This window comes from Brienomyrus brachyistius, chromosome 1 (assembly GCF_023856365.1).
Source record: "Brienomyrus brachyistius isolate T26 chromosome 1, BBRACH_0.4, whole genome shotgun sequence".
Taxonomy (NCBI): Eukaryota; Metazoa; Chordata; class Actinopteri; order Osteoglossiformes; family Mormyridae; genus Brienomyrus; species Brienomyrus brachyistius.
The window spans coordinates 56,161,049-56,182,863 of NC_064533.1; the positions used below are offsets into that span (position 1 = coordinate 56,161,049).

General features: G+C 42.8%; 1 protein-coding gene across 1 annotated transcript in view; it reads right to left on the bottom strand.

Annotated features, from left to right (window-relative positions):
• The window catches only part of LOC125746082 (collagen alpha-2(V) chain-like), a 32,863-nt gene that overhangs the window by 6,187 nt on the left and 4,861 nt on the right, over nt 1-21,815 (bottom strand). Inside the window, exons 2-41 of the mRNA XM_049019744.1 lie at nt 11,410-11,631; nt 11,194-11,210; nt 11,043-11,075; nt 10,911-10,943; nt 10,269-10,322; nt 9,407-9,499; nt 9,148-9,231; nt 9,005-9,049; nt 8,869-8,922; nt 8,666-8,719; nt 8,496-8,549; nt 8,338-8,391; nt 7,954-8,007; nt 7,655-7,699; nt 7,378-7,431; nt 7,181-7,225; nt 5,673-5,726; nt 5,380-5,478; nt 5,254-5,298; nt 4,780-4,878; nt 4,626-4,679; nt 4,367-4,474; nt 4,219-4,272; nt 4,036-4,134; nt 3,809-3,862; nt 3,613-3,711; nt 3,418-3,471; nt 3,288-3,341; nt 3,082-3,135; nt 2,914-2,967; nt 2,718-2,762; nt 2,534-2,632; nt 2,293-2,400; nt 2,144-2,197; nt 1,897-1,950; nt 1,752-1,805; nt 1,417-1,470; nt 1,223-1,330; nt 243-296; nt 86-139 (exon numbers count right to left, since the gene is read on the bottom strand). Of these exons, the coding sequence (XP_048875701.1) occupies nt 86-139; nt 243-296; nt 1,223-1,330; nt 1,417-1,470; nt 1,752-1,805; nt 1,897-1,950; nt 2,144-2,197; nt 2,293-2,400; nt 2,534-2,632; nt 2,718-2,762; nt 2,914-2,967; nt 3,082-3,135; nt 3,288-3,341; nt 3,418-3,471; nt 3,613-3,711; nt 3,809-3,862; nt 4,036-4,134; nt 4,219-4,272; nt 4,367-4,474; nt 4,626-4,679; nt 4,780-4,878; nt 5,254-5,298; nt 5,380-5,478; nt 5,673-5,726; nt 7,181-7,225; nt 7,378-7,431; nt 7,655-7,699; nt 7,954-8,007; nt 8,338-8,391; nt 8,496-8,549; nt 8,666-8,719; nt 8,869-8,922; nt 9,005-9,049; nt 9,148-9,231; nt 9,407-9,499; nt 10,269-10,322; nt 10,911-10,943; nt 11,043-11,075; nt 11,194-11,210; nt 11,410-11,631 (2,660 nt within the window). The remainder of the gene's footprint in view (nt 1-85; nt 140-242; nt 297-1,222; nt 1,331-1,416; nt 1,471-1,751; nt 1,806-1,896; nt 1,951-2,143; nt 2,198-2,292; nt 2,401-2,533; nt 2,633-2,717; nt 2,763-2,913; nt 2,968-3,081; nt 3,136-3,287; nt 3,342-3,417; nt 3,472-3,612; nt 3,712-3,808; nt 3,863-4,035; nt 4,135-4,218; nt 4,273-4,366; nt 4,475-4,625; nt 4,680-4,779; nt 4,879-5,253; nt 5,299-5,379; nt 5,479-5,672; nt 5,727-7,180; nt 7,226-7,377; nt 7,432-7,654; nt 7,700-7,953; nt 8,008-8,337; nt 8,392-8,495; nt 8,550-8,665; nt 8,720-8,868; nt 8,923-9,004; nt 9,050-9,147; nt 9,232-9,406; nt 9,500-10,268; nt 10,323-10,910; nt 10,944-11,042; nt 11,076-11,193; nt 11,211-11,409; nt 11,632-21,815) is intronic.

The window sequence follows — 21,815 nt, forward strand, 5'->3', positions numbered from 1 at the left end:
TTTCAGCCTGCTATAGCATTCCTGTCTGGCCTACTGATCTGGTTAACTGCACAAACCTCCCCCTGATCATCATTTTTATACTCACAGTTGGACCTGGTGGGCCTACTCTTCCTGGGGATCCTGGGAAACCGGTTGGACCCTACACAGACATTTGCCAATAATTTATTAAAAGCACTTTGTTCAGAATATAGGGTTGCTGAGAACATCATGGAGTATGATTACCACATGGTAGCTTCACTCACAGGGGCTCCTTGGGTTCCTCTTCCACCCTTCAATCCAGCAACGCCAACTGGTCCCTGTGAAGGTTTATACTAAGTTAGAATGCTTTCATAAATATATAGTTCATTAAAGCAAAGTATAAATACCCTACAGTCCTACCGCTACATCTGGCACAATGGTATTAGATGAACTGGCCCAGATCAATCTGAAGAACAGATACCTGATGTCTATTTTTGGTAACACTTTACATTAACTGTTCCTTCATAATGCTTTTATATTGCATTCATAAAACGTTCCGTACACCTTCATAATGTGTTCATTAAGTATTCATAAAACATTCATAAACATCATGTACCATCCGAACATCCCTTAACAGCTATAATATACATCAATAACAAACCTTATATAATAATAAAGGGGTGGCATGGTGGTGCAATGGTTAGCACTGTTGCCTCACACCTCTGGGACCCAGGTTCGAGTCTCACCTGGGTTACATGTGTGTGGAGTTTGCATGTTCTCCCCATGTTGTTTCCTCCGGGTACTCCATTTTCCTCCCACAGTCCAAAAACATGCTGAGGCTAATTGGACTTGCTAAATTGCCCGTAGGAGTGCATGTGTGACTGAATGGTGTGTGAGTGTGCCCTGCGATGGGCTGGCCTCCCATCCTGGGTTGTTCCCTGCCTTGTGCCCATTGCTTCTGGGACAGGCTCCGGACCCCCCGTGACCCAGTAGAATAAGTGGTTTGGGAAATGGATGGATGGATATAATGATAACAAACATTATAATTGTATAATCATGTAATTAGTAATATATTAAAGCTGTTAAGGGATGTTTAGATGTTAAGGAGTACTTTCATGTTGCTTATGAATGTTCTATGAATGCATTATGAATGTGCACTGAATGTTCTATGAATGCATAATGAATGCATTATGAAAGTGCACTTATTGTAAAGTGTTGCCCTATTTTCAAACAAATAAATGTTTCCTTATTACACTTTACTTACACTGGGTCCTGGAGGACCAGCCAAGCCCTGAGGTCCAGGAGACCCAGCATCACCCTTCTGTCCTGGCTCTCCTGGTTCACCTTTGACACCTGGCTGACCATCAGGGCCCTAGATTAAGAACACAATTACACAATTCAAAGTCAGCAATCTTGCCCTTTTCTTCACGTTGGCTCTTCATTGTTTTGATGACTCACAGGAGGCCCAGCAAACCCAACAGCTCCAGTTGGACCAGTTTCTCCACGGGATCCCTGTAAGGCAGAAATAAAATGGTTTGGATGTTACATGGGAACATGAGTCAAACATGACTATATAAAACAACTAATGCTGAGTTACATCTGAGTTACATACTCCATCTATTTATATATCACATATTGTCTACTTGTGTGTATCTTGGCTAATGGCCTATGCTTCCTGGAATAACTTTCATACATTGGATGAGTGGTTAAAGGTGATCGAAGAATGGATGGATATCATGTTGATTTCCTTCAGCTTGAAAATACCCATGACTGGTTCAGCCTACTGTACTTACTGGACTTCCTCTGGATCCTAGAGGTCCAGGTGGTCCCTGTGGTCCAGGTTCACCCTACAGAGACACAAATGTCAGTTCCCACACTGAGTGATATGATTTGGGAATAGTGTAACGGTGAAAAAGTGAAAACAGATAATGTCCCCACCTTTTCTCCACTTGGCCCATGTGGTCCTGGTGGTCCAAGTGGACCAGGAAGTCCCTAACAAGAAAGGATGCGTCATTTGTACCTTTATTTATTTTTTATTTATGTTTATGCGTTGTACATAAAATATCTGTGACTTAAAATGTACAAATAATTAGCTAAATATAAGAGCAAGATGAAATTGTAATTTTTAAATTATTAAAAAGGGAATACAGTTGTAGTATTTATTATTAGCCTGTGGTCATCTTACTCGAGCACCATCGCTTCCAGGGGTTCCCTCTGAGCCCTTTTCACCAGGCGCACCCTAGCGTTTCAAGGAGATATGACATCTTAGGACGTGGACATCAAAAAACAAAATGCACCCTTGGTCCTTTAATGACGAATAGCATGTGGACCCACCCTGTCGCCCTTTGGGCCTGTTGGCCCAGAGATGCCTCGTTCTCCTGGCATTCCCTGCAGCCCAGGAGGACCAACATCCCCAACAGCACCAGCTGGCCCTGGGCTTCCCTGATGAAACAGCCCAAGAAAATGCAGAAATAAATATTTGGGAAAATATTATGTAATTACGTATTATGAAATTATGTAATTACATGTTGCTCCATTATGTTGCTATTAACCCTGCAATTTGTCTTAAGTGTACCTTTGGCCCATCTGGCCCAGGGGCTCCTGGGATACCTTTGGCCCCTTGGAGACCATGAGACCCAAGCTCCCCTCTTTCACCTGGAGTTCCACGTTCTCCCTAAAGTAGAGGTGATATGATTCAATGCTTCATGCATGCGCTCATCAAAAAATAAGGATGCTTTATGAATGCTAGTGTGACTTACCCTTGGACCAATAGGACCAACTGCTCCACCCTCTCCTGGTATTCCCTAGACATGATGTGCATTTATTTTTAGTCATTATAATGAAATGAATTTATTCAAGAAAATCTGTATGAATGATGTGGTGACTACAATTGACTGTTATTTTAAGTGTCTATGACCTGTACGTAGTGGGGCAGGTCACACAGAACTTGCTTACCTGATCTCCTGGCTTTCCTGGCTCTCCAGGTGGACCAGGGGGTCCAGGTAAACCCTGTAAAACAGTTGACACTTAATTTTTCAATTACAGTGTGACTGACTATACTCATTCATACTGATGATAAAAATTCTGCTCATTGTGTGTCATTCTTAGGTGTGTCCTTCTTACCTGGAAGCCGTTTACCCCAGGTGGGCCTTGTTCTCCTCTTTCACCTGCAACACCCTTGAAGAAAAATAATAAACACACACCTTCAAGCTTTTTGAATGGTTACACACTTTGTTAAAGTGTAATTTTAATATAAATGACTGAGAATTTGAATCTGCCACTGGAACAGCTGTAAGTGAAACAGTGGCTTCCGGAACTCGAAAACATACCGCAGGACCTGCTGGACCTGCTGGGCCCACTTCTCCATCCTTCCCGGGAGGACCCTGCAGTGGACCCATCCACAGTGAGCAACAGGACAATGCTCAGTTATTAAAGACAGTCTTTAATGGTGTCACTCACCCGTTGCCCTGGTGATCCTGGCGTTCCTTGCTCACCTGTCTTCCCAGGGTCACCCTGTGAATTCACATAACCTGATGATGGTTGTTTCAGAGATCTTGGGGTAACCTCAGAGAGTAATTATTGTTCATAATTAATCTAGCAACAACCTTAAGCATGATGTGCATGGTTGTGTTACCAATGCATTGGAATACTTGCATTGAAACCCTTTGGTCCTGGTAAACCCATTGACCCAGGTGGGCCTCTGGTTCCAATTGGCCCAGCAGGTCCTGGCCTCCCATCCTCTCCTGCTGCTCCCTTGAAGGGAACATGAGGGTTTTTCAGCATGTAGAGCTGCCACAGTAATAGTGTTACCCAGCAATAGGGGCTTTTATAACAGAACCACCCAACCTACCAGTGGACCTGGTTTTCCTTCAGCACCCTGAACCCCAGGAGTGCCAGTCAGACCCTGGGAGAATTAACAACAGCAGTGTTATTTTTAACAAGAGGATGAAGATAGATAAAAATGATCAGTATGTGCTCTTCTAGCAGCTTTTCCTAATTGATATGATGAGGATGCTGGTGATTTATTGAGGTAGATTATGGAGTTTTCTGCATACTGAACATGGTTTCTATATTTACCCTTGCACCAGGGAGGCCTGGCTCTCCTGTGCGCCCTGGATCTCCAGTAGAACCTTTTGGGCCTGATGTCCCAGGGATCCCTCTATCGCCTTGGGCACCCTATTAAAAAACATGGGCAGTTACTACTTCTTTCACAGTACCTGCTTAATGTTGTGAAGGAAGTAGTCTTTCACCTATATTTACCTTTGGTCCAGGTAACCCATCTGCTCCTGTGAATCCTCTGTTCCCAGGCGCACCCTGTTATGGAAAGGTATGGGTGAGCTCTTACAGGTAATGGTGTTTCAAACTCGTTGGGGATTCCTATACGTTATTTTATTCAGGTGCCGCTTACTCTTTCTCCGATGGGGCCTGGTGGGCCCAATGACCCAGGATCTCCTCGAGCTCCTCTCTTCCCTTCTTCACCTTGAGGTCCTATCGGCCCTTGAGAACCAGGTGGACCCTGTGAATAAACATTGAAAGAAGAGGTTTATTGATTTTGCTGGGAAAGTACTGATATTACTCCACAGTATTCTCCCCAGTAGTCACTGTCCACAGCCAACCTACCCCCAAGTGACACCTGTTCTTCCAATTTTATAATAAATATTGCTTACAGGTTCTCCTTTTGGACCTGCCTCTCCTTTGAAGCCAGGGACACCAACATCTCCCTAAGACATATTATGTAATATTAATATCATGTATAGTACAAGTGAAATCGCACCATTAATAATTGACCTAAGGAATATGACACCTGCAGAGGAACCTTACCGCTTGACCTTTGATTCCTGGTTGTCCAGTACTTCCCTGAGGTCCTGGGGGCCCAGGGGGGCCAAGCAGGCCAACTGGCCCTTGGAGGCCTACTGTACCCTGGAGTGTAGACAATGTAAATGGACTGCATTTATATAGCACTTATCTACTCCTTCAAGTACTCAAAGCACTTTACATTTCATGCCTCACATTCACATCCCGGTGGCAGAGACTGCCATGCAAGACACCAACCAGCTCACCAGGAGCAATTTGGGGTTCAGTGTCTTGCTCAAGGACATTTTGATGGGGTCAGGAGGAACCAGAGCTCAAACCTGCAACCCTCCGGTTGCCAAATGATAGCACTACCTCCTGCGCCACCATCTTTCCGTAATGTAATTGATGCATCACCTTTTAAATTACAGTGCTTTCTTGTATTATTATTCCTTGATGTTTGATAGGTTGATTTATTGCTTGTAGAGGTAGTTTTATACTCACCACTGGGCCCTTGGCTCCAGGTCCACCATCCGTCCCAAGTGGTCCCTGCATAAGTTTCACTGGTTTAGTAATGCCAGATGCCTTGTGATGTAAACATTATCCTGCAATTATGAGTCAGTCACGCACCTGAATGCCAGGTGCTCCAGCTAAACCTGGAGGTCCTGTCTCACCCCGCTGGCCCTGGGGCCCCTCGGGGCCCCGTACACCTGTTGGCCCCGCTTCACCCTGGGGGGGAGCAGAAAGATTAGAAGGCGAGTTTCAGTGAGAGAATACTGAACTTCAATCTAGCATCTTCAAATAAAAATATAAAAATCTAAGTGGTTATGGGTGAAATCAAGAGTAAATGCAGGATTGAATCTTTTGATCCTTATGGAGGCTTTCTGTAAAAATGGCAAATAGGGAGCTTCATATTGTCTTACCTTCATACCAGGATTTCCTGGAAATCCTGGTGGGCCAGTGATACCCACAGGACCCTGAAACACAGGATTTTTTTATGTTCACAGTGTGTCTGTCTCTTGATATGTGGATATAAAATTGACATATAAAATAGACATATTTTCAGAAAGGCTGTGATACACAGGGGTTGAACAATGAAACTGAAACACCTGGTTTTAGCCCCCAATAATTTATTACTGTCGTGTTTGGCCTTCTTTTGCGGACAATACAGCATCAGTTTGTCTTGGGAATGACAGATAAAAGTCCTGCACCGTGGCCAGAGGTTTTGACCTATTCCTCTTGCAGAACCCACTGGCCCACTGCATGATGCTGGTGGAAGAAAACGTTTCCTTACTGGCTAATCCAAAACTCCCCAAAGTGGCTCAATAATATTTAGAATTTGGTGATTGTGCAGGCCATGGGAGATGTTCAACTTCACTTTCATCAAACCATTCTGTCACCAGTCTGTGTGTATTGATGCATTATCATCCTGATATTCTGTAAGGCACCACCTTCAGGGTAAAATATTGGAACCATTGGGTGAACATGGTCCTGCCGAATGGTACTCCTTGGCAGTGATTCGCCCATCTAGAACAAGTAATCAGCCTAGAGAATGCCATGGTTTTGCAGCCCAGATCATCACTGATCCACCTCTGTGGGTACGCAACAGTCCAGGTGGTAAGCCTCTTTGGGGCTTCTCCACATTGTAATTCTCCTAAGTATGGGAAAGACAGTGAATGTGGGCTCATCAGAGAACTATCCATGCTGTCCATGTCACATTGTCCACAGCACAAAATTTACGGTGCTGGCACCATTGAAATTGACCTTTGGCACTGGCATGAGTAACCGATGGTTTGGCTATAGCAGCCCAACCATGAATATTGACCCTGTGAAGATGAACAATTTAGTGGAAACAGGAGAGTCAAGGTGCGCCTTTAATTCTACATTGAGTTGGGTAGCTGTGATTTTATGTTTTTTGAATACAATCCAGGTTAGTACATCCCTTTCAGACAGCTTCCTCTTGCGTCCACAGCTACTTTTGTTGGATGTGGTCCATCCTTCGTGGTGGTATGCCAACATTACCTCGATTCTATGGCTCTTAATAAACCCCAAAGACTTGCTGTTCTAGTTACAGATGCACCAGCGAGATCAACAATTTGTTCGCTTTTCAACTTTCAACGCTCAGATGTCTCCCCTTATGTTGTGTGGATAAAAAATATTATGTACAGCTGTGCTATTGCTCTGCTAATTCAACCTTTGCACTGCGGTCTTCCTGGTGGAAAGTGGAAAGTTTGGCTGCCAGGCCGCGCATATATAGGTGTGAAGCCTCAATATTGGCCTGTGTTTCAGTTTCATTGTCCATCCCCTATATGTACAGATTGTAATATTAAATTCCAGATAGCAGGTTATGTATTTACTATATATTGTGGTTTATATACTATATATACATTAGGTTGTGTAGTTGCTGTTTGTTCTATAAGCTCTTCCTTACCATTGGTCCTGATTTGCCAGTATTTCCAGGTGGACCACGCATTCCCTTAAATGAGAAAAACATTAGATGAAGGCTTGTGACTTTATTTGATTGTTCATTAATGTCTAAAGCCTCCCCACTGTGGTGAAAACCAGCTGATAAACAGCCTTGACCGTGAGAAAGTTATTACACCCAGGTATACACTTGTTCATCCTTACCGTGGTCCCCATTGGGCCGATGCGGCCCCTCTCTCCTGGCATTCCTCTTGGGCCCTGTCGTGTGCAGTGGGCATGTTTGAATTAATAATGGACTCTTCTACTCTTCTACTGCTTTGCGTACCCTTGTTTAATATAATTATCCCAGTTGCGTATTTTAGCTTTTATTGAGCTTTGCAGCCGCTCTTGTCTGCTCTGCTCATTCCTGTTTCTTATTTGTGTAAATCCAAAAGCCTTTTACACCTTTTGGATTGTGTGAACACAGGCGTTTCCAACTGACCTGAGGCCCAGGAGCTCCCATATGGCCAGGAGGGCCTGATTCACCCTGAGGAGAGAGAAAGATAGTTGGCGCAGGGGTGGGGCTGTCACATCTGGGTTTCCATCAAACACATGCATAGGGGTCTAAGTATACTCTAAAGTGACTGGAATTTTTCAGCTACTAGGATAAGACAAAATACATTGAGTATGCAAAGATATAAACAAATATACAAAAATTGAGTATGTAACTGTTCCGGATCCATTTTAGCCAGGCAAAAGTATCACATGTAATTCGGGTGACACTGATCTGCCAACTTTTACCTTTGATCCAACTGCCCCAATTTCTCCCTTGGGCCCCACAGGTCCCTGGTGTCCCTGTAACATATGTGTGCCAGTTAACATGTATCCCAGGAAACAAACTGACAAACAATGTAAGCATCATATCATCTCAGTTTATTACAATTATTTATCACTAAAACAATGCTGTTGACAGGCTGTTATATAAAACAAGCAGCTCTGCTTACTAGAAGACAATCTCTGAAGAAATTAAGAGAGATTCAGACAGCTTTTTGTGGGTTGGAGGTCTGTTTAATGGTCTACTTTTACAACACATGGTGGTTTTAGAATTGGTTCTTGCTTACAAGCTGCCTTGAGCCTAGTATTTCCCAGTCACTAATACTGGAGGATGTTTGTGAGTGTGCTCACCCGGTGACCTTTCAGCCCTGGAACTCCTGGCATTCCTGGAAAGCCTCTTGCTCCCTTGATCATGAAACATTCACAAGCATGTTAGTCCTCCAGCTGGTCAGAGCTCTGTGGTTATGTCACATACAGAAATGTACTCCAAAGTACATTTCTGTTCTTACCATAGAACCGGGGAATCCCACTTCTCCCGTATTCCCTGGTTTCCCAGGTTCTCCCTGATGAGGGATGAGAAAATTAGTGTTATTCAGATCACCCTCAGTGTAGGTGTTTTTACAGCAAAATGTGAAACAGTGATAATGAAATGCAGAACTGGTGAAGGATGTTCACTTACATCTTCCCCTGGTTTGCCGGGGGGGCCATCTGGCCCGCGTGCCCCTGCTGTACCCTGCCATACACAAACATAAGATTAGGATTGGGAAGAACAGGAAATAGATGGGCCTGTAAAAGGTAAAGGAGCTGCAGAACCTGAGCTCTATATTTCTGTGAGCTCTGACTTTCTGTGAACAGTGTGTATCTGTGTGGTCTGGGTCTCACCATTAGTCCTGGGTCGCCAACATCACCGGGTGGCCCCTGTGATCCTTGAGGGCCCTAAGACAGTGGAACAGAACATTTCATGGAAGGGCATCACATCTAGTTCACTGGAGAATTTCTTAGCTGCTTTCTGACTTACAGGAGGTCCAGCTGCCCCAGGCGGACCTCTCGCTCCAGCTTCACCCTGAAAAGAAGGCAGGCTGTCACAGAGCACAGTACTCAGGGAGACTTGTCAATGGTGCCCCGTAAAGCTCCTGTAGGGCGGCACTACCCTCTGCTTACCCTCATTCCAGGCATCATCCCGACTTGGCCTGCTAGTCCAGACTTCTCATCGAAGCCAGTGGCCATGTGAGAAGCCAGATGCCCCTAAAATGTGAGGAAGAATCTGGTGTTACAGTGTGTAAATTGCAGGACTGAAATAACGGCTGAACTCGACCCTGTTGGATTGAGATCTCCAGCAAACCTCAGCACTGAAGCAAAAGGCTGCTTTTACCCAACATGTGTCTTGAAGTAACAGGACATTGTCGGTGATGGCATTTACCCCTGGGTGAGCTGGATGTCCAGGAGGTCCGGGCTCTCCTGGCTGTCCTGGTACACCTGGTTCACCGTCATACCCTGGTGGACCTCTTGGGCCCTAAAAACGGATTTCGGATTTCTTATTCTATGCAGAAATACATTGAAACAGCCCCAGCTTGCTGGCACAATTAGTTTTTGATTAAAGCCTTGAATGATTCCAGAGTATCCCTGGTCCTTCACAGTTCATCACATATTCTTATCTATGGATTCATCAGCATGCTGGCAACTGATTGAATTATGCTTTGCAAAAATACTTTGGTATTGGGTGTTTCCTGTATTTCCTATTTTAGTTTGAGTCCTTGATCATTTATTTTTAGAAGTGGTAAACTATTTTATATGAAACCACCATTTTGGCCTCATCTTTTTTTCCAGAATTCACTTCCTCAAATACAGTGATGCTCTAATGACAATGATTATCCACAGTCAACTGCAATGCCAAGATATCTTTTCCATGCACCATTTTGTATAAATGATGTAGTGATGTACTGTTACACACTCTTGTCAAGTGCCTTGGGGCAACTCTGTTGTAAAAGGCACTACATAAAAATTTAATTGAATTGAGTAAATTCTCTTGTATAATTCTTACCATGCATGTTTCATAAACTCATATTTTTCTACAGGAAAATGCATGATGTCATCAAAGCATAGTTCTCAGATTCACTCATGGGGGGTAGAGAATAGTTCTCTGATTCACTCAGAGGGGTTAGAGTGTGGATCTCAGACTGACACATGGGGGGATAGAGTGTGGTTCTCCAATTCATTCGCAGGTGTTAGAGCATGGTTCTCTGATTCACTCTCGGGGCTTAGAGCATGGTTCTGAGACTTACCGGTCGTCCTTTGCTGCCACGCTCCCCTCGCTGCCCTGACGATCCCGGAGGTCCCTGTTTCAGGTGGACAAATACTCTGAATGAGTCTGTCATCCAAGCAGAGAAGCTTACACAGTGAAATTAATGTTAATTATTGTTTTTTTTTTTATATGTGCCAATAAATGTACCTCATTGACAAAGTCAATATGCTACATTTAGAATGATCCATCCATCCATCCATCCATTTTCCAAACCGCTTATCCGTCTGGGTTGCAGGGGGTCTGGAGCCTATTCCGGAAGCTATGGGTACCAGGCAGGGAACAACCCAGGATGGGGGGGCCAGCCCATTGCAGGACACACTCACACACCACTCACTCACACATGCACTCCTACGGGCAATTTAGCAAGTCCAATTAGCATTTAGAATTATTCTTATTCAAAATGTGAAGTGCTGCAGAATAGTGGGTTTCACACTGAAGCCTTACTGCCATCTAGTGTTAGGAAGTGAAATTTACTGTCCATAACGGAACTGGAACAAAAATATTCAACAGTACAAAAATGAAAGATAAAAAATAATGGGTAAAGTTGCTAAGCAATTAAATGTTTGGTAAAAATAACATAACATAAATAACATAGAGGTGAAGAATGTTACCCCTGACTTACCATCGGGCCTGGGCGACCTCTGATACCTGTCACCTGAGAGAGAAGGTCCCATCAGTCAGCTTTAATATCAAATATACATGCAGCAGCAATGCATTCTGGGAAATACAGTGGTATCTGCAGGAGGGCTCTTACCACTGGCACGTCTCCAGGCTCACCCTTCTGACCCTAAAAATATAGGTTTTAAAGTTGTTTATTGAGGTGTATGCTTTACTGTAAAGTTGTTTTCATTTTTTTTTTGTGGCAAGACTTGTGCTTGGGCATCATGGTGAGATCTTTAGCTTACCTTGTAGATCCTGCCATCTGAAAAACATGAGAAGCAGACAGTCAGCTTTCCTACACACCGGATGCAATGTTCACATACACCCTAAACAGATGTCGCTCTGTCCTTCTTCTCTACCTCATACAACAGAGCCTCCTCTACATACACTGAACTTGCTCGTTCATGTAGTAATGCTTTTCAGGTCTGGGTTCGATCTGCATGGACCTTTTGGACACCCACCGGGTCTGCCGTTGCCCCCTGTGTCACCGCCGCCACCTTGGCACGTGGGACAGCACTCGCCCGGGGGGATGGACATGCTGTCACAGCCGATCAGCTCCTCGCAGTGGATCTCATCGCAGAGGATGGCCCCACTGTCGCACACACAGATCCGGCATGGCTCTGGCTTCCATATGTCCGTGTTGGCATAGTTCTGCCCATTGTCTGTACAGCCAAGGTCATCCCCTGTGGATGTCACAGGTGAAAGGTTAGTCTCACTTTACTGTAATCTTCTTTTTTTTTTTTTTTGAAAACGCTTAAAATGTACACGGAACCCTCGTGCACAGCTGACCAGTCAGCCAGCTCGCAGTGACGACAGACAGATAATCCCACTCTGTTTTTTTGGCTAATGGAGTTTTAACTCTTGTATAGTCCTTGGTCATTATGAGCTTTATATTGCCTTAATTCTCATACTCACTTTTACAAGTCGCAAGGATGCTGATGTAACATATCTGAAAAACTGCCTCACTGCCTCTGCACCATGTTTGCTCCTTTTGTTGTTACAGCCATAAATGAAACATGTACTCTGCTTCTTCACAAAGAGCATATACATATAAATGATGCCCCTTCATAGGCATGAGGCCAGGTGGTCAGATCTCCTAGCCTTGTTTTACAGTGGTCTGAGTAAAATGTTCCAGCCTCAGCACTGCCGCAAGGCCTCTCTTTAATGATGAGAGAAGGAAGACTCTGGAAAAAGTAGTGCTGCTTTCCACAGAGCCACTGGTTGTCAGACATTCAGTAATTTCCTACGTTTATCCGTCCCTCAAATGTCTGACTCACAGTGGCATAAGCTGGATTTCTCCCAAATGACTCAATGAATCCGTCTCACTTGAAGCTATTGCAGATTCTCTGAGGCAGTATTCTGTTCTGGCATCTGCTTAAGATCTGGGCACATGAAAGGAATGTCTGGATTTTTTTTATTTATATTCAAGTATTAAAAATATTAAAGAAAGAAAATATTAACCTAGTAATTTAGTTGGTGTCCTGCTGGTGTCTCGCACTTCCTGTGTTGGGGCTTTGAATCCCACCTTCTCTCTGTACAGAGTTTGTATGTTCCCTCCATGTCCTGCTAGTTCCCCTCTACAGTCTGAAGACACCAATATGTTAACTGGTGTCTTTAATTTGCTCAGAGAATGTGTTTCGTTTTAGGACATTGCGCTATCCAGGGCATTCCCTAGCCATGTGTTTCCTCAGACTATACATAGTCCATGTATGGATTGGATGCTGCCTTTAATGGTTTTCAAAAATGAACACCAGGTGGCGATAGTTTAACAAATGGAAAACTTAAACGCTGGAGTTAATGTGATGTACAGTTCTCCTGCCTTTAAAAACAAAAACATTTTTTTATCAATTACACTGCAAAAGCAATATCTCATAAGTGTGCTTATAAATACCGTAATCGTAACCTCTGACTTTCAGCTATTAGCTGTGTATAATTTTCTGCAATGGTTTGAGAGCTGTATTTGTATTAAAGCGATTGATGTATTTAAATGAGAGTTAGAGCAATGAGGCATTGCTGCCTCTGGTCGGCAGGTTTTGGACTCACCCTGTCTTTATTAAATTTCCCTTTGGCTTTGCTTTAGTGTGGCCTCACAGCAATACTGCAGTCAGGTTTGAGGGCTCATGTGGCTTCAGCTTTCACACCAAGCCCTGGTCGGAGCTGGGGCTAGTACCGGTGCTTGTCCAGAGCTGGGATGAAGTCCCACCAAATACTGTCTGGCATTATACTGCACTTTGTGCTGAAAGGGTAGAATGATGATGCCAGCATTTATGTGTTGCTGTGAGAGGGGTACCGTTTTGGAAGCGAAAACGAAAATGGAGGACTGTGAGATACAGTTTTATGCAGAACAATGTTCACGCAAAATCCCTGAGGCAGCCAGCTGAGCAGCCTTTGTGTGACAGAACCCCCAACTGAGGAGCCTCACATTTTGGGGGCCCTAAGCTGCACTCTGACATAGCTGCCACTTAGAGATGGAATCAAAGGACTTTGCTGATTGGTATCAGATGCATGACTGTAGCTATTAGTCAGGCTTAGTTTAAACTTTGGACTTTTGTGTTTGTGACATATTTATTTCAATGGAAGTGAAGATTTACAATAGCCACAGCAAAGTAGGACCCAGCTTTCCAAACGGACAAAGAATAAACATTACGATTCAGACCAAGTAGAAGCAGGGAATGTAAATTGCTAATATTTTTCTCTTTCATCTGTCATTCCAAACTGCAACTACTAAGATGATTCAGGTCTGAGTGAAGTTCTTTACTTCCCATGCTGTACAGAACAGCCTGTAATGAGTGAAATGAAAGCGTTCACTGCTCCCTGTTAGCTAATGCATTGCACATGTTGTACTTTTTGCTGACCTTGTATATAGACCCCCACCCCACCCCTAGCAGGCTAACCATGATGACTTTGTGAGGTATGCCCCATGATGGAGAAACCCAGATGACGATTTTCCACTGGGTTTCACCACTTCACCCCCCACATCTGTGACTCTGCATTCAGTGAACTTTGGGAACACAGAAATATTCTGAATGATTTCAGACACGGAAAATGGGAACAACTGAGGTGTATCAGACACTGAGCATGGAAACGTAACAGGCACTGACAACAGGAATGTAATGGATACTGGGCACGGAAATGTAACAGATACTGAGCACAGAAATGTAACAGATACTGAACATGGAAACATCATGGGCAGAAATGACTGCAGAATTGTAACACACTCAACACAGAAACGAAACAAACACTGAGCACAGACATGTAACAGACACTGAGCACAGAAAATTAGCAGATACTGAGCGTGGTAATGTAACAGACACTGAGCACATAAACATTATGGACACTGAGTAGAGAAACATAACAGACACTGAGTAGAGAAACGTAACAGACACTGAGCCCAAAATCATAATGGACACTTAGCATATAAACATAACAAACACCGAGCATGGAAAGATGATGGACACTGAACACAGAAACGTAACAGACGCTCATGGAAACATAATAGACACTGCGTATGGAAATGTAACAGACACTGAGCATGGAAACAAAACAGAGACGTGATGTGAATGATTATCAACGCTGAACGTGAAATGTGTTTCAGATTGTACAGACACTGAACACATTGTGAAATATTGCAGGCATATGTGGGATCTTGCAGACAAAGAGTTATGTGCAGAATTACTTTTCTGTTTCCAACCTCCCCCAAAAACCATTGAGTATATTAAAGATGTTTCTGGAAAACTGATCAGGGAAAACCCCTGGCAGCACAAACAAGCCTCATGGAAAGAGTGAGTAAGATTAGATTTTCTTGACTAAAACAGATGTCTTTTTTCATGAGGGAACCTCTTACATACAAACTCCTGTAATACTTAAAAATTACTGTTTTTCTCAAGATTAGCCTCAGATTGACATGTTCTTTGAACATTAAGAAAGGCACTCCCTCTAATCCAGAGAGTACTCCAAAGCCTCTGAAGCTGATTTGATATTTTTTCATCATTCTCATAGAGCTATCTCCTTTGGTCTTATAATAAGTGCCGACAAATGTTTAATGCAGCAGTTTTGTTATTCACACATATTTGAAGTTCAGTGTCAACAGGAAGTGGGACACATTTCTAATATTAATATGTTAATATGCCCCAGGGGGTTGGGCAGCCAGTTGACCTTGGACCCTCAGAGGCTTTTTCTCTCCTTACTTGGGAGTCTTGGTTCCTCTCCTGCTTTGTCATCTGGCTTTCTTTATTTAATTTCTTTCCTTCCTTTTTCCTGTTCTGAATTACTCTCTCTAATGAGGTTTACTGTATCACAACACATGCATATAAAGCGGCTTGGGACGACTATTGTGAAAGGCGGTATATAAAAAACATTTAAATGAATTTAATTGAATTTCTGAGTCTTACATTTACTGATGGGCAGTAACCAGGAAGCCCTGCACTTCAAAGGTCTCTATGGTTACTGCAAGTGGGGACTGGGTTGTGTATAATACCTGGCACCCCCCACATATCCCAGTGGTTGCAGCCCTTGGCGGAGAAGGCACTGAATCCTTGACAGTTAAATGAATGAACAGCTGATTATAGGTTTCCACTCAGGGGCCTGATGGGGCCTAATGTTCTGCAGGAAAACACATTTTAGTCGTCTTACAATTGAACTCTCTGCAAGCCTGTGGACTGAGAGCCGGATGGCATGAGATGTCCAATGCTCATGTTTAACTGTTCCCTCCTAACTGCAGTGACTGTGAGCAGACACTAGCGGCAGCCTCTCACTGTCTCCAATACCTTCAATTGGATTATGGGGCTGTATGTGTGTGTGTGTGTGTGAGTGTGTGTGTGGGGGGGGGGGCTCCAATTCTCATGGCTACAGTGGATGTACAGTATTGTGCGACACTAGGCTGAGGAACAGAGTGACATCTTTAAGAAACAGTTGCTTCATCTTCATTGCCTGCTCAGGCTTGTCCCCCATCTTCGTTACTGTAGACAGGTTGAACCCTGCTATTGACCTTCATTTAACTCAGGATAACCTGTATTATCATCCCTGTCAGAAGGGGTGATTGACCTTCTCACATCATCAAATACTATCCTGGGACCTCTTTAATATTCTCTTAACATGGAGGACATGGCTACTTGACATGGAGGAGGACCTTATCAATCTAATTTTTAATGTTTGTTAAATACAGTGTTAATCTGAACTTTTACGGCTGAGGGTACTTTGAAAGTGGTACTGTAAGAAGCACCTTTCTGTGAGAATGCACGTATCGGGTTAGACACCCCCCTCCCCCAGCCCCCACCCCAGACACGTGAGGTGAACAGCAGGCCCTGTAAGCCATCAGGTGGCTGAAATCAAACACTGTCTATTGTATCTGTGGATCCACTGAGCCCATTAGAGCTGAGTGTCTTCAGGTGTCTTCATTCTACTAACACCCTGTAAGACAAACCCTTAGGTGATGAGCATATGAATAACATTCATAAAGTAAGAGAAGAAGCTGGATTTACAAACACTTCCTTTTTTTAGTCAACTTAAAAATACATTTTCGAATGTGGCAACATAATCTTCCTGAAATATTGATACTTCCTGTCAGACACATTTTTTTAATCATAGGGAGGGAGAAAAATGGCATTGAAGAGGCAGTATGAGCCAGTGAAATGCTGTAAATCCAAGGAACGGAACTGACCGAAGTACAAGGTCTTGAGGATTGAGTAGTTTTTCCTTGGACACATTTTCACATTTATCTTGACATTAGTGTATTTCTACTTCCCCCATATTTTAACCTTATAGGTGCTCCCCCTGCTGCATCTCAAACATCTTCATCTCAGGTAACAAAAACCATACCTGCTATCTGTAGAAAAAGGCTGTGTTCACATTGCTGGCATGTGATGTTAATGTTCTCAGGATGTTTCTCAGTCGACTCGGCACCCATGTTGTGTTTCATCGCTTTTGAGGTGTCCCTGGCTTACAGGTCTAACTACCCAAGTGATGCACCCAGCTCAAGGGTCCAACCACTCGGCCCATCCTATGACTTCAGTCTGTAATTTCAGCACTTATGCATGTCCTTAATTATTATATCCCCAAAACCATAAATGTTTTGGACTTGTACTTATCTTGGCGGAGATGAGCTCCAAAATGTGAAATGAAAACACATCTGGAACATTTTCCCTGAAGTAAACACCACACGTGGCAATCTGGAAATGTATCAGGAAATAATGTAAACGACAGCTGTAACAACCGTTGCAACCAATGCAATAACATCCATCACTCTCCCCAATCTCAGTCACTGTGCCAGTGAAGAGTCTGTGACACAGTGACTAGTGGTACCCTGAGACTTGGTAACATCACCACACTGTTAACTACACTGTTAGGATGGCTACTAAGCCATCCTAAATTTCCTTCTAGATAAAAAAGTATCTCTATCTATCTATCTATCTATCTATCTATCTATCTATCTATCTATCTATCTATCTATCTATCTATCTATCTATCTATCTATCTATCTATCTATCTATCTATACCCAATCAACAGGTCGCAGAGGGTACAGCCTCTGTTGCCACATTTAGGCCACAGACCACTTAAATGACATCACAACTGTACTTCAACTTAGACCCCATGACGAAAAATCATACCAGCAGTACAGATCCCATGAGAGGCTTTGTTTTCCATTTGAGTGAAGTTTACATCCAAAATAATGAATGGAGAAAGAGAGAGAGAACACCCCAGGTCATTTTAATTAGAGAAGCAACCCAGCATTGAAATTGGCCCTTCCACTGTGCTGCTGTTTCGAACCCTGAGCCTCCATTGTCCACTGTACTGCATTTCACAGACTTCAGGCAATTCCTGAGGAACCTCCAACTTCTCCTCAAAGTTCCCACTCTACCTGAACATCTAAACACATGTTTGGAAATGTGTTTTTAGTTCATGTTCTGTTTCATTTCTGATGAAGAGGTGCCTTAGCAGTCACGCTGGTGGTATGTCTTTCGCAATCATTTCGGAAAATTTTAACTTTCAACAAAATGCAATTTTAAAGCCAAGATAATCCTAGACATTCACAATCTGGAAAATGGACAGTTTCTGTATTAGTTTGTTTGAAAGAGTCCTTTGCTAGTAAAACAGAATGAAACAAGATTTTAATCTGATTGGTTAATCTGCACCTAACATGAAAAGCATGGTTATGATCATTACCCCATACTCCATTGTGTCTATTTCAGTATCAGAACTTGCTATTGTGCAAAGATGTATGATATTTTATAATGTGTCAGTCTCACCTTGATACGCTATTGGTCTGATAAGGATGTTAAAAGTTGCTGCCAAACTGCTGTGTAATGTCAGCCTGAGGATAGTGTTACCCTGCAAGTTTCCATCTCTAATTGAACTAGTTAATATCTCATTTGGGTGGAATAAAATGTGAACCCACTCATTGGCCAGTCAGTGACATATAGAATTAAAATGTCCCACTGAGAGGCCTCTTCCCACAAATGGCATCTTCCTTAAAAGTCATAGCAGGATGCCTGTAGTGTCATGACTCCTCCTCGGAGTCATCCTCAGTGGACAGTAAATATTACAGATGTGCACTATGGTGGGTCAGCAAGTGAAGTACAGTCTGTGCTGTCCACAGCTGGGTGCTGGTGGCTGAACCAGATGTTTCACACAGCACACAGCCTGAATGATGGCCCATGTGGTTTACACTCAAGCTTAGATGTCGAATTAAGCTATCATTTAAGCACACTATGTATTTTATAAAGCACTGAATGGTCTTGCACCAGAATGCGTCAGAGATCTACTGGTCTCTTACAACCCTCCTTACTTACTTCAATGTCAAGGAGCATGATATCTATTAGTACCTAGAGTAGAAAGAACTACAACAGGCTGCGGAGCATTCTCTTATAGAGCTCCACAGCTGTTGATTGGTCTTCTAACGGAGGTTTGTACTCACTCTCAATATTCAAGTCTAGACTAATGGTGCATTCCATTTGCCCTCGGAACTCAGATTCCGAGTTTTGAAGCTGGAAGTGACGACATGCGCGCTCCCATTTCTCATCGATCCGAAAATATCTCGGAGCAGTACAGAGGATCCCTAGTTCAGAATCCAAGATGGCTGCGCCCTTTATCAACAGAAGGGAAAGTTGTAGTTTTATACTGTTTAAGCACTACTTCCCATATGTGGCTCATTAAATCGGTCGCACACGCTATGCCATCTAACTTATCTGTGGACATGTTGCTACGGAGTTTTATACGTAAAGCACCGCGCGTAATGTGTTATCAACTGATATTGCTAACAATGGCTAACAATTGTGCCCTTGAGAGGTAAAGTGGCCTATCCCACAGAAACAAAATTTTGAGAAAATGAGCTCCAAAGTTGAAATTTTAAAAAAAATCAGTGTGCTTATACCCTACAATTGATATATATATCATAGGTAGCACCGAGGTATGACTTAGATAATAACAACTCATCCAATTTAAAATATTCAATAAAAAGGGGGTAGGGGTCAAAAATGTGGGATAGCTAACTTTACCTCTCAAGGGCACAATTAACCGGGCTAGAATTGGATTTCGCGATTAGTCAGATTATTTGTTGGATTTAAGGTAGTTCGGACTAATTGTAAATGATCAAAGATAATGGCAATTTGAACTGAGGCACCTTAAATCTGACAAGTTCTCTATAACAAATAAAATTGAATTGAACTGAATATATATATAACCTCAATGTTTACTCAGTGCATGTGGTACTTTTTCTGTAAAGTGAGGGTATGACAGAAGCCTTCCCTTCTTGGGGGGCTCTTGCCAAGTTACATCACAGCATCGGCAGCCCCGAAGAGGGGCAGTCAGGTGGAGCGGGAGGGACCAGCAGCACCCTAAGCCCCCCCTGCTCCTCTGAGACCTCGAGTCGTCATTCGCTAAAAATACGCTTCACGAGAGAATAATATGTATTTTTTAGGCCGCAATCTTTTAAACATCTGTCTGACTCCAAGGCCAAACAGCGATTTAGGTTAGGGAGGAGGCCAGTTTTGTGGGCTACTTTTCAGGGATGGAAAAGGAGCATTGCGCATTGACTTTATTTAATCCCCTGGAACAAAATCAGCCAGTAAATTTCTCCTTATATCATTTAACAGTCTTTTCCTACTTCAAATCTAGAAATCTGATGATATCCTCACACAAACACAGGTCACTGTGCACCTCTTAATCCACTTAAATAATTAAATAATCATGGCTTTGCATTAGAGATCAAAACAGTTTCTAGTTATCTGGGTTGTGAACCCTTTACTAATAAAGTATGAAATGTACAGTTTGAAAATATGAAAGGTTCTTTGTCAGAATTTCCAGGATCACGTCAGGAGTAAGATCTACAGAAGCTTTCCATGACAAAGGCCGGTATTTTCTAACAGCTAAATTGGGATTTTTGCTCAGCAGGGGGGTCGTTTGAGGATTTGAAGTGCTCCGTAACTTGGTCTCACCTAAATTCACTGAAACAGCAGAAGCCTTTCAAAACATAACGGTGTGAATGGCTTCCTGTGTAGGAGGACCTGCTTGAGCATTTTCCCCTCCCATGACAAGTAACACAGTGAGCTGCCTCTGATACAATGACCTGCCCCGATACAGACAATTATTAATAAAAAGAAGCTGTTTCTTTCCACACCCTGCCAATCACCACAGCTGCTCATAAAAGAGTGAATCTAATTAACTCTAAATCTAAGCTCATAATACAGCCAGCATGGCTTGAGGTGGGTAAAGGAATCACAAACAAATATGTAATCAGGAAGCTTCTGCATTAATCCTGTGAATGACCCTGAAGCATAATTAAGAATAAACATGTTGGCCTTTGATAAATAACTCAGAAAGCTGAGAATTCAGCTTGTTTTGCTAAGCACTAGGCTAGACAAATAACTGTTGTTCCTTAAGAATAGATCAGCTTCTAATGCAGCTACTTAACTGTACAGTAAATCAGCATATCCATGCTGCTTCGGTAATTTACAGCATGAGGTGATGGATGATGAAGGTAAAGCAGGTGAGGCAGCTGTTCAAAGACCCTGCTAGTGTGGCATTCAGAGGGGGATCCAGTAGGACATCAGCCTTCACCAACATGTCAGAGGGAGCTGCAGGCCTGCTGAGGTTTATGTCGCTGGCCAACATACCGCTGCATCAATAAGAGGGTGCAGAATCTGCCCCAGATATCTGAACATCACTGTCAATGGATTCCTTCAAAAGAGCCATCCACAGACACCCACACCACAGCCCTCTACACCACAGTCCTTCACCCCCAATTCTCCACCCACTGATGCCTATGGGACAGGACCCCACCCACAAACCTCTATCCACAGGCCCCTTTGCCACAAGCCCCCACCCACATGCCTCCACTAGTGCTAATTTTGACAGCAAATTTTTATTTAGTTTTAGTATTTTGACTAAAATGTAATTTAGTTTCAGTTATAATTTAGTCATCTAAATGTTTTAGTTTTAGCCTAGTTTTAGTCGACTAAATATCATAAGATTACAGTTGAGTAAAACTACAGTTGATTTAGTTGACTAAAATTAATAGTGCAAAGTATACTGTTTAAAGTTTTCCTTCGATTTCCAAAAGTCATTATGTTCACCAAAATGAAACCAATGTTAAAAAATGGAATTAAGGTCTGACTGTGCAGTACACAAATACACAGATTTTACTCTTATTTTTAACACAAACATATGTTTATTTACCCAGAAAGTGAGAGTACTGTAAAATCAGTAGTACCATTAGTACAAAAATAAAATCACTTCAAATAAAAAGTGCATAGGCCTGCCACCAGACCTGCTCTCTCTGAATATTAAAATAAAAATATTAAAATAAATAATATTTTAGTTTGCTGTAAAATTTTTCACATGAAATTCTGAAATATGTTCAAAGAAAAAGAC